We start from the raw sequence: 16,918 nt of genomic DNA, 5'->3' as shown, positions 1-16,918 counted from the left end.
GAAATTTTATAATTACTGAGGAAACAAATTCAGGGCTATGTGATTTATTAGCAAGGCATTCAATTATAGTACAAATTGGGTTCAGGCTTCCTCAGTAGGTACAATGAACCCAAAGAGATTTACAAGGGTTTTTTTTATAATAAAGTACAGTTACTACTTTTTAACAATTACTGTTTTAAAATTTAGGGACCCTCCAGAGTTTATAGACTGAATGATTACATCTACCTGTATCCTACAAAAGTTAGTGATATGATAATAAATTATTAACCCCAAATTTCATGACTTACAGGAAACCTAAACTTAAGAGAAAATGAGATTTGACCACAGCAGCTGTACAAAATGTCAATGGTAATAGAAAATGGAGTTGGTTTGGTTCTTTTAATTTCCCCTTTTGATCCACAAGAAGTTTAACCTCCCAAAGACCACTAGCTGTAAGTTAATTCTATAAAATGTTTAACAGTGCCCAAACTTAGAGCAGTACTAATTGCCTCTTGTTTTAACACAAAACAGGAGGTGGGTAAAGGTGACAGTACTGGTAAAGCAATCCTACTACTTTTGTGGGCAATGCTGGATTCATTAAGAACTACAAGGAAGCTGACTATTTGCATGTCAACAAATGTGAAGGCTTGTGGCTTCGTTGACCAAGAATTTTATTACTTTTCAATTATCTAGTATCCTGCTAGTAGAAATGGGGGGGAAAGGACCTTCAAGTCAAGAGAGTGTGTTGTCACTTCCCTAAATCTGTAGTTCTATAACAAAAGCTACATGATGTTTTTTTTGTATTTCAGAAAGGTATCAAGTCTATATGCATTTAAAAAGAACTTTACTTTTTAATTTAATTTTAAAAGTTTACTAAAATATTCCAAAGAGTTTTCAATTATGCAAATGTAAACTGACAGAAGAAATTTTATCTTAATGTATGGATTTTCTGTTGCTATTATTTAATTAATAGAAATGAATTCTAAAAATATTCCAAAATTCTAAATATCACTCTTTTTGAAAATTTTAGAACCAACTCAGGGTTTCTTAAATGTATAACAAACTGTGCCTCGTATGTTTAATTTTTAAAAGCTTAAGACTAAATGAGAACAGATATTAAAAATAATTTTTCTTTTGAGATTTTTAATGAATTTTTAAATATCCACTTAAAATGGATAAATTATTTCAAATATATTTCTGGTCATTGTAACTCACAATAAGTCATAATGATGTTGAAATCTGCTTTGGTGGAAGCAGTGTCCACAACACTAAAACAGAGATCCATAAATTTAAAAAACTGTGCATAATGCTCATTCATAAAAGTACATTGAGTTAGAAAAATGCAAACACAATTTGATTTCTTAAAACTAACTATTCCTCATATGCTTAATCTAAGAAATAATGTAAGAATAAAATTGAATATGGCTTCATTTCAACAGCAATGCACTTCATTTCCTTGAATATGATACTATGTTGACTTTTACATAGTACTAAAATCTTGTTAGCATCAATTAAATGATTCAGCTAAAAACATAAAAAACAAATATTTTACTCTTATTCTTTTTCAATTAAATCTAAATTTCCATGATAAAAGTATTAAACGATAGAAACATCTTAAGCAATACTTTCCAGATGATTTTAAAATAATTAAAAATTTTACAATGTTTCTGGTTATAGTAAGTCACAAAGATTGCATAATGAGTCATAATGAGGTAAGAAACAGCACTGATGGATATAGTGTACAGATCACTGAAAGCAGAGATACATGAAGTTCAAAAACTGTTCATGACGCTCATTTATAAAAATGCATTAAGTTAGAAAATCCAAACACAATTAATTTGATTTCTTAACATTTCTAACATATGCTTAATTTAAAAAAAATTAAGACTAAAATAGAACAGATATTACCTTTTTTCTAAAATCTATAGTTCAGGGCAGCTGGGTAGCTCAGTGGAGTGAGAGTCAGGCCTAGAGACAGGAGGTCCTAGGTTCAAACCCGGCCTCAGCCTCTTCCCAGCTGTGTGACCCTGGGCAAGTCACTTGACCCCCATTGCCCACCCTTACCAATCTTCCACCTATGAGACAATACACCGAAGTACAAGGGTTAAAAAAAAAAAAGAAATAAAATCTATAGTTCTAACCTTTTTAAAAATCACCTAGCTTTTGAAAATTAAGGGAGATTTTATTAACAAGTTTATAAGTTTTTTAAAAGTTGTTATCTTCTGTATTATCTTAAGAATGTGACAATGAGATTATAAACTCCTAGAGGACAGACTTTGCTACATCTTTACAGTATTATATTTTATTGTTGTAGGGGAAATAGCATTTAAGTCAACCCTAGGATAGATCAGAATTCAAATCTCTCTTCTAATGCACATTAGCTGGTGTGACCCTTGGAGTCATTTAATGTTTCAAAAATGTCTTAATCAGTAAAACTAAAATAATAATTCTTGTACTATTTGTCCTCTAGCATCATTGGAAAAAAGTACCTTGTTGTGAAGAAATTACTTTAAAGCACAATATGAACATGAATCACCTTTTTTTTTGCCAACCATGACTCCCTCAGCATATGGCCAAAGACTATGGATAACATCATTCAATAATTAATTTTATGAATACAACATTAAAAGATTCATATAAAAGCTACTGTATTAGGGTATAAGAACAGTGATTAAAAAATTGAGATCTCAGGACTCAAAAGATCCCTTAGAATAGACAGTCTTACTCTGAGATCTGTAAACTTGGTGTTTTTTTGGGGAGGTATTTTTATGTTTTGATAACTCCATTTCTTTCTTTTTCCTTTTTTTTTTTTTTTGGACTTTGAAAATTTTTATGTAATTAATAGATTTAGAATTTTTCCATGGTGATATGATTCATGTTCTTTCTCTCCCCCCCCCACCATAGCCAATGAGCAATTCTACTGAGTTTTACATATGTCACTGATCAGGATCTATTTCCATATTAATATTTGCATTAGAGTGATCACTTAGACTCAACATCCCCAATCATGTCCCCATCGACCCATGTGATCAAGCAATTGTTTTTCTTCTGTGTTTCTACTTCCATAGTTCCTTCTCTGGATGTGGATAGTTTTCTTTCTCCTAAGTCCCTCAGAATTGTCCTGGATTCTTGCATTACTTGTAGTAGAGAAGTCCATTACATTTGATTGTGCCACAGTGTATCTGTCTCTGTGTACAATGTTCTGGTTCTGCTCTTTTCTCTCTGCATCAATTCCTGGAGGTCATTCCAGTTCACATGGAATTCCTCACATGGATACACACACACCCTCGTTTTCTAATTTTTGCCATCACAAAGAGCGTGACTATAAATATTTTTGTACAAGTCTTTTTCCCTATGATCTCTTTGGGGTACAAACCCAGCAATGGTATGGCTGGATCAAAGGGCAGGCATTCTTTTAGTGCTCTTTGAGCATAGTTCAAAATTGCCATCCAGAATGGTTGGATCAATTCACAACTCCACCAGCAATGCATTAAGGTCCAAATTTAGCCATATCCCCTCCAACATTTTTTACTTTCCTTTGCTGTCATTTTAGCAAATCTGCTAGGTGTGAGGTGGTACCTCAGAGTTGTTTTGATTTGCATTTCTCTAATTATAAGAGATTTAGAACACTTTTTCATGTGCTTATTGATAGTTTTGATTTCTTTATCTGAAAATTGCCTATTCATATCCCTTGCTCATTTATTAATTGAGGAATGGCTTGCTTTCTGGTACAATTGATGTAGCTCCTCATAAATCTGAGTAATTAGACCTTTGTCAGAGGTTTGTGTTATAAAGATTATTTCCCAATTTGTTGCTTCCTTCCTAATTTTGATTGCATTGGCTTTGTTTCTACAAAAACCTTTTTAATTTAATGTAATCAACACAATTTATTTTACATTTTGTAATATTTTCTAAGTATTGCTTGGTCATAAAAATCTTTCCTTTCCAATACATTTAACTATTCTATATTCACATAATCTACTTATAGTTTCCTTCTTTGTATTCAAGTCACCCACCCATTCTGAATTTATCTTGGTATAGGGTATAAGATGTTGATCTAAACCTATCTCTCCCATATTGTTTTCCAATTTTCCCAGTAGTTTTTGTCAAATAGTGGATTTCTGTCCCCAAAGCTGAGCTCTTTGGGTTTTCATACACTGTCTTCTTGAGGATATTTTCTCCAAGTCCATTCCACTGATCTTCCCTTCTGTCTTTTAACCAGAACCAAATTGTTTTGATAACCACTGCTTTATAATACTGTTTTAGATCTGGTACTGCTAGGCCACCTTCATTCACATTTTTTTCATTATTTCCCTTGATCACGAATGATCTTTTCTTCTTCCAAATGAACTTTGTTATAGTTTTTTCTAATTCAGTAAAAAGTTTCTTGGTATTTTGATAGGTATGGCACTGAATAAGTAAATTAATTTAGGTAGGATTGTCATTTTTACTGTGTTAGTTCATCCTAGCAATGAGCAATTAATGTTTTTCCAATTGTTTGGATCTAATTTTAATTGTGTGGAAAGTGTTTTGTAGTTGTGTTCATATAATCCCTGTGTTTGTCTTGGCAGATAGATTCCTAAGTCGTTTATATTGTCTAAGGTGATTTTAAAATGGAATTTTTCTTTCTAATTCTTGCTGCTGAGATGTGTTGAAAATATATAGGAATTCTTATGATTTATGTGGGTTTGTTTTGTATCCTGTAACTTTGCTAAAATTGTTGATTATTTCCACAAGTTTTTTAGTTGATTCTCTAGGATTCTTTAAGGAGACCATCATATCATCTGCAAAGAGTGATAGCTTAGTCTCCTTATTGCCTATTTTAATATCTTCAATTTTTTTCTTTTCTAATTGCATTTGCTAGTATTTCTAGTATAATGACAAATAATAGAGATGATAATGGACATCCTTGTTTCATTCCTGATCTTATTTGGAATGCTTCTAATTTATCCCCATTGCAGATGATGCTTGCTAATGGTTTTAGATATATACTGTTTATTATTTTTAGGAAAGGCCCTTTTATTCATATACTTTCTAGTGTTTTCAATAGGAATGAGTGTTGTATTTTGTCAAAGACTTTTTCTGCATCTATTGAGATAATCATGTGGTTTTTTTGTTTGTTTGTTGGTTGGTTTGCTTGTCAATTTGGCCAATTATGTGGATTGTTTTCTTAATATTGAACCATCCTTGCATTCCTGGTATGAATCACACCTGATAATAATGAATAACCCTTGTGATCACTTGCTGGAGTCTTTTGGCTAGTACTCTAAGATTTTTGCATCAATGTACATTAAGAAGATTGGTCTGTAGTTTTCTTTCTCTGTTTTTGGTCTGCCTGGCTTTGGAATCAGTACCATACTAATGTCATAAAAGGAATATGGTAAAACTCCTTCTTTGCTTATTATGTCAAATAGTTTGTACACTATTGAGATTAGTTGTTCTTTTAATGTTTGATAGAACTCACTTGTGAAGTCATCTGGTCCTGAGGATTTTTTCTTAGGGAGTTCTTTGATGGCTTATTCAATTTCTTTTTCTGATATGGGATTATTTAAATATTCTACTTCTTCCATTAATCTAGGCAATTTATATTTTTGCAAATATTCAACATATCACCTAGATTGCCATATTTATTGCCATATAATTGGGTGAAATAGTTTTTAATGATTGCCTTGATTTCCTCTTCATTAGAAGTAAGATCTCTGGGGCAGCTGGGTAGCTCAGTGGATTGAGAGTCAGGCCTAGAGACTGGAGGTCCTAGGTTCAAATCTGGCCTCAGACACTTCCCAGCTGTGTGACCCTGGGCAAGTCACTTGACCCCCATTGCCCACCCTTACCACTCTTACACCTAGGAGCCAATACACGGAAGTTAAGGGTTTTAAAAAAAAAGAAGTGAGATCTCCCTTTTCATCTTTGATACTATTGATTTGGTTTTCTTCTTTCCTTTTTTTTAATAGATTGACCAGTACTTTGTCTATTTTATTTCTTTTTTTCAAAGTACCAGCTTCTAGTCATTTATTAATTTAATAGTTCTTTTACTTTTGATTTTATCAATTTCTCCTTTAATTTTTAGGATCTCTAGTTTTGATATGGGGATTTTTAATTTGTTTACTTTCTATTTTTTAATTTGTATGCCCAATTCATTGACCTCTGTTCTCCCTAATTTGTTAATATATGCACTCAAGGATATAAATTTCCCTCTGAGTACTGTTTTGCCTTCATCCCTTAAATTTTGATAGGATGTCTCATCCTTGTTATTCTCTTCAATGAAATTATTGTTTCTATGATTTGTTCTTTAACCAAATTTGGGGTCTTTTTAAGCTACCCCTCCACTTTCCCTCCCTATTATTGGTTCCCTCCCTATCGTCCCTTTCTGCCTCCTCCCTTTTTATTTCCCTCCCCACTCTATTTCTCTTTTTTTACTCTCCACCACACTCCCCCCATTTGTTTCCCCTCTCAACTTCCCTATAGGATAAAATAGAATTCAATACCCCATGGATCTAGATGCTTTTCCCTCTTGGAACTAATTCTACTGCGAGTAAGGTTTGAGTATTACCTATTAGCACTCTCTTCCTCTCCTTCTTATAAACGTGTTCTTCCCCTCCACCTCCCATGTGCCTCTTTGTGTGGTATAGATTATCCTAATTTTCTTATTCCTTCAAGTTCCTCTTGGTGTCATCTTCTATTCCCTCCCCCTTTTCTTTTTTTATATAAATCATTTTTAAACCACGTAGTACCCCAATCTCTACCTACAAATAATTCTTCTAACTAATATAATAGTGAATACAATTTCTGAGAATTACAAATAACATTTTCATATATAGGAATATAAACAATTTGACCTTATTGAAGCCCATAAAGAAAAAAATGAGAAAAAATTCTTCCTTCTCTTTCTTATTTACCTTTTCTTATTTCTCTTGTTTTTTTTATTTGAATATCAAATTTTCCATTTATTTCTGGACTTTATAAATATTTGGAAGTCTTCTATTTTGCTGAATACCCATACTTACCCATGGAAGTATATAGTCAATTGTGATGGATAGGTTATCCTTGGTTGTAGACCCAATTCTCTTGCCTTTCTAAATATCATATTCCAAGCCTTGAGGTCCTTTAGTGTGGAGGTTGCTAGATCCTGTGTAATCCTGATTGGTGTTCCTTGATATCTGAATTGTCTCTTTCTGGCTTCTTGTAATATTTTCTTCTTAGCTTGGAAGCTTTTGAATTTGGCAATTATATTCCTGGGGGTTGTCTTTTGAAGATTTAATGTAGAGGGTGATTTATGGACTCTTTCAATGTCTATTTTGCCCTCTTGTTGAAGAACATCAGAACATCAGGGCAGTTTTCTTGGATAATTTCTTGTAATATGATATCAAGATTTCTATTTATTTCTGGGTTTTCAGATAAACCAATGATTCTCAAATTGTCTCTTCTAGATCTGTTTTCAAGATCATTAATTTTTCAGTGAAATATTTCATGTTTCATTCTATTTTATTGCTCCTTTGATTTTGCTTTATTAATTCTTGTTGTCTTATGAGATAATCAACTTCTACTTGCCCAATTTTGGTCTTTAAAGACTGGTTTTCTGCTATGATCTTTTGATTTTCCTTTTCAGTTTGGTCTATCCTGCTTTTCATGGCTTCCAGCAGGTCATTTCTGGTCTTCAATTTGCTTATTATTTCATTTGATTTCTCAGCTTCAGTTTCTAAGTGAGAGATTCTGTCTTTTAAACTGTTATTTTCTTTTTTAACTATTTCCCACATTTCTTGCCAAATCTCTTCCATCTGTCTCATAATCTCAAATTTGAACTCTTCAAGAGCTTAAGACCAATTTCAATTTTTTTTGGAAGGTTTGGACGTGTTCACTTGTTTGTCATCATCTGCTGTCTCCTCTTTAGTCTGGATTTTTTCTGCATAAAAATTATTGAGGGTTAAGATTTTCTTCTTGGTTGTTTTTTTTTGTTTTTTTTTTTGGTAGTTGTGGGCTGTTGTTTTTGGGAGTTGGTTGCCATTGCATTTTTTAATTCCTGGTCAGAGGTCTAAGTGGGCAGTCTTTGAATTGGGCTCCAAAGAAGTTTTTCAGAGAGGTTGCATCCCTGCGCAGTTTCTTCATCTAAGCTTCACATTCCTCAGCCTTCTGGGGACCCAAGTCTCATTGCTCTTAGGGGCAAGTCCAGCCCCTGCCTGGGTGTGGAGTGTTAGGCAAGTCTCTGTATTGACTACAGGAGAGGTTTTTGCTCTGAGGCTAATTTTTGAGTCTCTGCAGTATCTGCTGTGAACTGCCCCTCTCTGCCCAATCTCTGTGCCTTATCACCACATTTCCTCAGCCTCCTGGGATCCCAAGTCTCATTTTTCTTAGGGGTAAGTCTGTGTTGACCTCAACCAGTCACCCTTTGAAAACTTAGAAGTTGTTCCATGATCTCTCTGACTCTGGCACCATAGGTGGAGTGGGAGAGGGATGATGAGATCACACCCTGGTGGGAGTAATATTGCCCCCTTTAAATGTGGAAATGCCCAAACTTAGCCTACCTTCCATGCTATGCCCTATCATGGAACTCCTTTGCTCATCTGACTTTGGGTTTGTCCTTTTGAGGCTCTGTGTCTCATTCCATGGAGAGGAGACGAAGAGCTCTGCTTCTACTCTGTGGCCATATTAGCATGGAAGTTACTCTATTTCAATATAACTTGTTTCCTTTGAAATCTTATATAGTTTATTTTATGAATTTCAAAAGAAATATTCTGAGAAGAGGTCCATAAGCTCCATCAGATTGTCAAAGAGGTTCATGTCACCAAAAAAGATTAGGAATCCCTGACCAACAATAAATTTTACAGATGAAGAAAAAGGATATAACACTTCTTGAATTAAATGATTAGCCAACAATCAGAAAGCTAAGAAGTTGCAGAACCAAGATCTAATCCAAGTCTTCAGATTCTAAAAATTGGAAGCTACATATTCAGGCACCACAATGCCCTTACAATTCATACAAGAAATGTAAGTTTTATTTCATAATTTATAGCTGAAATGCCTGTTAATTCCAATGCTTTCTAAATATTCCAAGAAAGAGGCCTAAATATAACTTTATCGAGATATCAGAATACTAGCAAAAAAAATTTAACCTATTATGAAATGTGGATGTTGGAAATAGTAACTTATTTAAACCATTCTTGAATTGACATACTTTTCACATATGCCATTTCTGTAACTTTGAAGAAAGATACTTTCAAGTTCAAATATTTACATCCACTATTTTTGTCCCAATGTTTATTTCCCACCTTTATTCCCCACCTTCAAATTCCCTGTCAAAGAAACCTAGTTGCTTGGTCAGGTATATTTCCCCATAACAAAATATATTTTCCTTTTTCTTCCTCAATTTGTTAATTATACTATCCTTTCAATTTAATAACAACAGTTTTGTTGTATAGAAGATTCAACCTTTTTTCTTCATAGAGTCCTTAAAGATGAGAATAATGTGAACAACACACCAATTTTTAGGAACACTGTATTTTTAGGCCAAGCTTAAATAAAATTGAACTATTCCCAAAAACAAACTAATATTTACTGAACACATGTACAAGGCAGTAAAAATCAATTAAATCTAGCATAAGTTATGTATATTTTTCATGACTTCTGATTTCATCACTTCACTATTTCAGTCCTGCCTAATTAAGAACAAAGACTCACTTTTCTATGCCTATATAACTTTACTTGTTAATTTAAAATGGAAAAAGAATACATGTGGGTTCTTTGAGTCATATTGGTTAATTTAGGCTGTAGTATACAGTCTTAACCTGTGGCTCATAAAGTTTTTAAAAATATTTTTGTGTCCATATTTTAATGTAATTAGTTGATTTTATAAATTGTGGAATTTGCTAAATTCTCAAATATTTTTATTTATAAAATTGGCAAAGACATTAGGTGAGTTTTGGGGATTCATCATCCTTAGAGTATACAATTATGGAAAGTGAAATTATGAGGTAGAAAGGCAATAAGTAATTAAACCCAGGGACTGGAAAGAAGAAAAGTATTCAATATCTATGGGGTTTCAATATCCATTTGTCTATCAGATTCACTGGCAAATCAGTGAAGAACTTCTATAATGGCAAAAGGGGCTAAAGAGTTAGAACAAAAAAAAAGAGTTAAATCTAGAATAGCATGTTATGCCAGAGCAGAGGCATAGGCAGACTTGTTCCTAATTATGGTTCATTAAATATTTAATTAATGTTTAATTATCTTCTTCATGAGCAAATACTGCTTTGAATAACAAACAGTAAGCATTTGGTCATACTTTACCATATTAGTTTTGTGTCTAATTTATGTTAGTTGTTTTTTTGTTTTCTTTTTAGAGTACTCTAGGATTTCCTTAATTATCAATGTTAATTTCACAACAAAGTAAAATAAAATAAAGTTATATAGATTTTAAATAATGTAATCTTTGATTTTGGATAAACTATTGTTGTTTTTGTTTATTTGCTATCAAATCTTTAGAATAGACCCTATAAAACAATTACTAAGGAAATGGGAAAGGCTTATGCTTCATCTTTCTCATTGTGAATTTTTTGTAAATGTGGTGGGTTTGTAAATAGAGAAGGGCTCTTCAGATTTGGGTCTTATGTTGATTTTGTAAGCTTAACCAAGAGTTAAAAAATCCAAATACAATGCAATGAACTGTAAAAATTTTAATGATTTATACTGCATAGTAAACTAAAGTATTATATTGTATCATATGCAGCATGTAACCAATAGTATAAACCAAAATTATTCTTTGGCCATTTAAAAAATGTGTGTATCTGTATGTATATATGATATATATATACACATGCCAGTATATATATCATATATATATGCATATATATGATAGATGAATAAAATACATTATGACAATTTTCTAGCCACATTTTATAGAAAAAAAAATAATGTCAGGATTCTGTATTCAGTCTAGTATTTCTGATGGAGAGAGACAGCATAGGATGTTGGATAGAGAGGTGGTTTTGGAATCAAGAAGCCCAAGGTTCAAGTCCTACGTCTAATAAAGGCTAGCTATGTGGACTTGGGCAACTCATTGAACTTCTCAGTGATCCCAGCCAATTCTCAAAGATGATATTAAAGATCAGCTGTTTACCTGTATCCGTGAAGAGAGATTCTCTATCAAGAATTTCTCATAAGACAAAAATATTTATAGCTGCACTTTTTGTGGTGGCAAAAATTGGAAAATGAGTGATTGTCCCTCAACTGGGGAATGGCTAAACAAATTGTGGTCTATGATGGTGATGAAATACCATTGTGTTGCAAGGGATGATGAGCTGCTTGATTTCTGTAAGAACCGGAAAGACCTCGATGAACTGATGTGGAATGAAATGAGCAGAACCAGGAGAATATCACACACAGAAATTGAAACATTATGGAATGATCAAATGTAATATACTTTGCTACTAATAGCAATACAATGATTCAGGACAATCCTGAGGAACATATGAGAAAGAATGCTATCCACATCTAGAAAAAGAACTGTTGAAGTAGAAACACAGAAGAAAAACATGATTCATCCCTCGTATATATGAGCATATGATTTGGAGCTTGGGTTTTAAAAGATTACTCTTATTACAAAAATGGAATAATGTAGAAACAGGTTATGATATCCATGTACATACATATATAACCCAGGGGAATTGCTTGTCAGCTCCAGGAAAGGGGAGTGTAGAGAGGAGGGATAGAACATGAAACATGTAACCATGGGAAAATACTTTTTTAAAATACATAAATAATAAAATAAATATAAAAATAAATAAAAAGAATTTTTCACAAAGATGAAATCACAGGTCCAGACTAAAAACCTAAAACAAAAATGTAAGATGCAATCCCTGCTACTTTTGCACCTAGGAAACTATGATAATAACAATTAAACCTAGTTGTCTAACAAATAAACCTAATTATTTGATACGTCATTATCACAAGTTGCTATGCTGGGTCCTGAGGACATGAAGACAAAATTGAAAGAGCTCCTGTACTAGAGTTCACCTTTGATTAGGGGACAATATATACGTAAGGATGTTAAGAATTAATACAATTTAAATAAAAAATACTTTAGATGGGTAGAGAACTCATATTTTGAGATACCAAGCAATGCTTCACGGAGAAGGTAAGACTTACACTGTGTGCTAATGGAAGTTAGATATTCTATGAGCAGAAGTAAGGAGGTTTTATTCAAAAAAATAGCACAGGGGGCAGCTCGATGGCTCAGTGTATTGAGAGTCAGGCCTAGAAACAGGAGGTCCTGGGTTCAAGTCTGGCCTCAGACACTTCCTAGCTATGTGACCCTGGGCAAGTCACTTAACCCCCATTGCCTAGCCCTGTAACAAATAAAATTAATATAGAAGGATATATATAAAAAAAGATATTAGGGCTTAAAAAATAGCACAGGCAAAATCACAAAGATAAGATTAGCTGAATAGCCAAGTGCAGAAAGGATATAATACAGTAAGATATCAAGAAACTGGAAAAGTAGGATGGGAATAGGTTGTAAAGGGACTGTTTAGCTTTATTCTTTATATCCTCAATATTTAGTGCTATGTTTTACACACTGTAAGCACTGAAGACTTTTGCATACATTCAGATACAGAGGTCTACCCAAGGGCCAATATAAGGAGCCTTTAGAGTTTATTGAGGAGAACAAAATGATCATATCTAGGAAAAATAATTTCAGTAGTTAGGTAGAAGTTGGATTACAGGGAGGAAAATTTAAGACAGGGAGAACAGGTAGGAAGGAACTATTGTTAGATATTGTTTGGAAAAGAAGTGATGAGGGCCACAAAGGTGGCAATTTTGTGAATAGTAAAAAGAAAGATAGAAAATGTTGCAGTGGATAAAATGTCAAGCTATGTTGACTCCCTGGATATGTTGAGATAAGGGAGAGAAAAGAATAAAGGATAACACCAAATATCTTTCATTTACTTTTCTATGAGCATGTTATAATACCGAAGTAAAATATAAATTAATCAAGGACAAGATTTGTTTCATTTTGTCTTAATATTCCCAGAAGCTGGAACAGTTACTTGTGGTAATAAATGTTTTACCTAAATTGAAATAGATCTCACACTTTGATCCTAATGATGAAAAAATATTTGCACTATTTTAAGTTGAAACTTTTCCTGAGAAGTATTTTATTTGAAACAAAATAGCTGCATTAGAAGCTATAAACTAATATTTTCTATAAAAATTAAACAAAAAGAAAAAAATGTAAAATGAAAAAACTTGCTAAATATCTTCTCCCTTTACAAAATACTTACAGAATAACTTTGAAAAAGCACAAGAAAATTCAACTTGGTGTTTATGAAAATATTATTTCACCAACACCCGACTCATCTTTTTGATACATATTCATCATTTGTTCTATCACTACAAAACTGGTTACATTATTTTTACCACACCCTCACAACAATTTATTTCTATTTCCCACATAGGCAGTATCTCAAACTCACTATGTCTGAAACAGAACTCATTATCTTGTCTTAAACCCCACCCTTCTTCCTATTTCAAGGGGAAGGAGAGCTAGAGGGTACTTCTAGTTCCATAGCTACAAAATTTCAGTCATCTTCCATTTTGAACATTTAATCAGTTATTAAGTCTTATTGATTATACCTTCACAAGATGTCTTAAGTTAGTTCCCTTCTTCTGTTCATATGGCAACTCAATATGGTCTAATGCAGGTCCTTATCATTTTTTGCCTATACCAATTAACTAGCCTCCTAATTAGTCTTGTCTTCTAGTTCTCTCCTCCACATCCATTCACTAGGTAGCTGACAAAGTACTGCTCTTAAAACAAATCTGACTTTACCTCTCCTCTACTCAAGAAGCTCTTATTAGCATCTTATTGCCTGCAGGGTCAAATATTAACCTTGTTTGGCATTGAAACAACCACTAACCTATTTGCTGCAACTTGTGAGTGCCCCTTTGCATCCCTTTTCTGTACCCTCCCTTTTAACTTCCACCCCTAAATCTCTTCCAAGTCTCAACTAAAAACCCATCTCCTGAAGGAGGTCCTTCCTCATCCTCAAACAGTTGGTGACTTCCTCTTAGAGACTGCTTCCCATCCACCCTATATATTCCTACTACATACTTCATTATTTCCTTTTTTCCCCTCTAAGAATTCAACTTCCTTTAAAGGAAAATGTGGTTTTGCCTTTCTTTATATCTATAGAGCTGGCATATAGTAAGTGCTTAACAAGTGCTTTCTGATTGATTTATTAAATCCTTCAGAACTGATCCAATGCCATATTCCCAGGTATTACAACTGTCTGCACACTATACAATCCAGCCAAGTGAAGCTTCTTACTGTCTCTCAAATACAATATCCTATTCTCTTGTCCCCATGACTTTGAAGGACATGTCCTAATAGATGAAATTCACTCCTTACTCTCCTCCATCAATGGAATTCCCTAGTTTCCTTTAAGATGAAGCTTAAGTATCATGTTCTACACAAGACCTTTCTGATGCCTCCAACAGTTAGGTGATTCCTACAAATTATTTTACATTTATATATTTAGCTTATATACATTCCACAATAGAATGTAAACTCCTTGAGGGTGAAGTCAATTTATTAGTTTCTTCCTTCCTTGTTTTCTTCTTTCCTTCCTTCTTTACTATTTTATTTTTTTTCTTGTCTTTGTAACCCAAATGAAGAGTGCAGGTTTTAACAAACATAGGTGTTTAATCAATACTTGTTGACTACTAATTGATGTTAAGAGGGAGATTTTTTTTAATTGAGACCTTATTTATTCATTTAAAGTTTTCTTTTTTAATTAATGAGCCCTAATAAACATTATTACTAAAGTACATAGGTAACCCACTATTTAAAACACCAGCCCTGAAGTCTAAAGAACCCAAGTTCAAATATGACTTCAGATACTTCTAGCTGTATGACCCTGAGCAAGTCACTTAACCCCAACTGATAATCCCTTACCATTCTTCTGCCTTGGAATTGACAATTAGTAAGGATTCTAAAGCAGAAGGTACTTTATAAATATGTTTACCCATGCAACTTTAAATAAAAATGGAGAAAGGATTTTATCACTTTAATTCTCTTATTCTCAAAATTCTTATCTGGAAAATAAGGATAATAATAATGACTATACTATATATCTTATGGGACTATGACCTAAAACAACTTTGCAAACTTTAAAGTGTAATATAAATATGTCATTAATAAATACCTTCATTCAAAACATTTCTAATTTTATAATCATATATTAATCATAATATATTTTTCTCTAAATTAAAAAAATGAATCACACAATTAAGTGCAAGATAATAATGAACATATCTGTTGAAATTATTTTCTTTTTTTTTCTTTTCTTCAAATGACTGTTTCTGTCAGAGACAAAAATCAATGCCATTTATAATTAACAGATGATTTTCAGGCTACTGAAGTACTTACGGGAACAAGTGGCAGTTTGCCACTCCAGGCACTGCCCATATGGAAAAGAAATTATATAGGCATTTGAGTCAACACATCGTTTTGTACTGCTACACCACATACATTCCATGCCATTGCTTGTGCAGTTAGAACATGTTGTCCTTAAGGAACATGGCTTTTTACATGGCCTTGCATTTTGGTTTGGACTGACTGAAATAAATCAACAACAAAAATTATTAAGCACCAATTCTGTAGAAAACACCAAAAATGCAAATATCAGTTTACTTTATTTACTTACACAATTTAAGACAGTAAATATTGGTTATTTTTGTTCTTTTTAATTTTAATTTTTTAAAAACATTAGTCCCTTTTCTAAATATTTCAGCTATTTCTAGTATAAAAAGGTCACATTACATTTTTAAAAAGCTACATTTACCAAATTCATAATGTAAGGCAACTAAAAATGAAGATAGTGATCAAAACTGATTTTAAATTTATTAATAGTGAATTTTTTAATTTTAAGAAAATATAACTCTGCATATATATTTTCACATTATATGATTTAATTCCCATGAAGTTACATAAAATTAATGGCCTTCTAGTTTGTCACATATAAACTAAACATTGCATAGAAAATAATTATTTATAGCACTGATTTTTCCTTAAATATCATAAACCAGATGCTCACATCATACATATAAAAGCAGATAGAATTACAATAAAATGTTAAAAGTGAAGCATGATTTGAATTTCCAAATTTTAATTAAAATAATCTGTTTAACTGAAACTATTCCATAAAATTAGGTAAAATATGTAGTTCCCTTTTTACCATAAAACTAACAGATACACAATGAAATCATTCTAGATTATTATTAATTCATGAGTATGCATTAAATTTATTTGTCCTACTCTTAATATTTTTCGTATATAATAAATTAGAACCAAACAAAGAGTTCTGCATATTACAAAAACATCCTACCATAAAATGAATAATTTTATTTATTTACTCATAATTTAAATTCTTAATCAATACTTCATTATTTGTGATTTCATTGATTAGGGTACCTTCTTAACCAATTTGGATCACAGCCACTTTATACCCTAGTAGATGTAATTCATGACAGATTTAGGCCAAAAAATTCATCACTGAAGAAACCCTATGAATGAGCCTTTCAAAATTTAGAAAAAAATTGTTCTATAACAAAAAATATATAGCCTATGACTAGGCCTGTATCTGAAGCCTATCTAGGAAGATCTGTCATACCTTAAACTTCACTGGCATAGCACAGACTTCAGTAGTCTAAAGGTGTAATCATAGTAGGACTGTTATTTCAACTAAGCTTAAATTAAAAATAAGGGGAAAATGATCCATGATAACATCAGTGGCAGAACCATCATGGACTAAATATAGCAGCCAGATGAACCAATTACATGTCATCAACCAGGTTCAAAAGGATGTTTTTAAGTTAAAAGATAACATATACTTTATCTTACCTGAGACTATTGATAAGAAAAAAAAGTTTTAGAGAAGTGAGA

At 32.5% G+C, this 16,918-nt stretch overlaps 1 protein-coding gene across 1 annotated transcript in view; it reads right to left on the bottom strand.

Annotated features, from left to right (window-relative positions):
• The window catches only part of ATRNL1 (attractin like 1), a 1,097,315-nt gene that overhangs the window by 871,647 nt on the left and 208,750 nt on the right, over positions 1–16,918 (bottom strand). Inside the window, exon 17 of the mRNA XM_044665614.1 lies at positions 15,404–15,592. Coding sequence (XP_044521549.1) covers positions 15,404–15,592 — 189 coding nt within the window. The remainder of the gene's footprint in view (positions 1–15,403; positions 15,593–16,918) is intronic.

Source organism: Gracilinanus agilis, chromosome 2 (genome assembly GCF_016433145.1).
Source record: "Gracilinanus agilis isolate LMUSP501 chromosome 2, AgileGrace, whole genome shotgun sequence".
Lineage (NCBI taxonomy): Eukaryota > Metazoa > Chordata > Mammalia > Didelphimorphia > Didelphidae > Gracilinanus > Gracilinanus agilis.
This window is presented reverse-complemented; position numbering and strand designations above follow the sequence as displayed.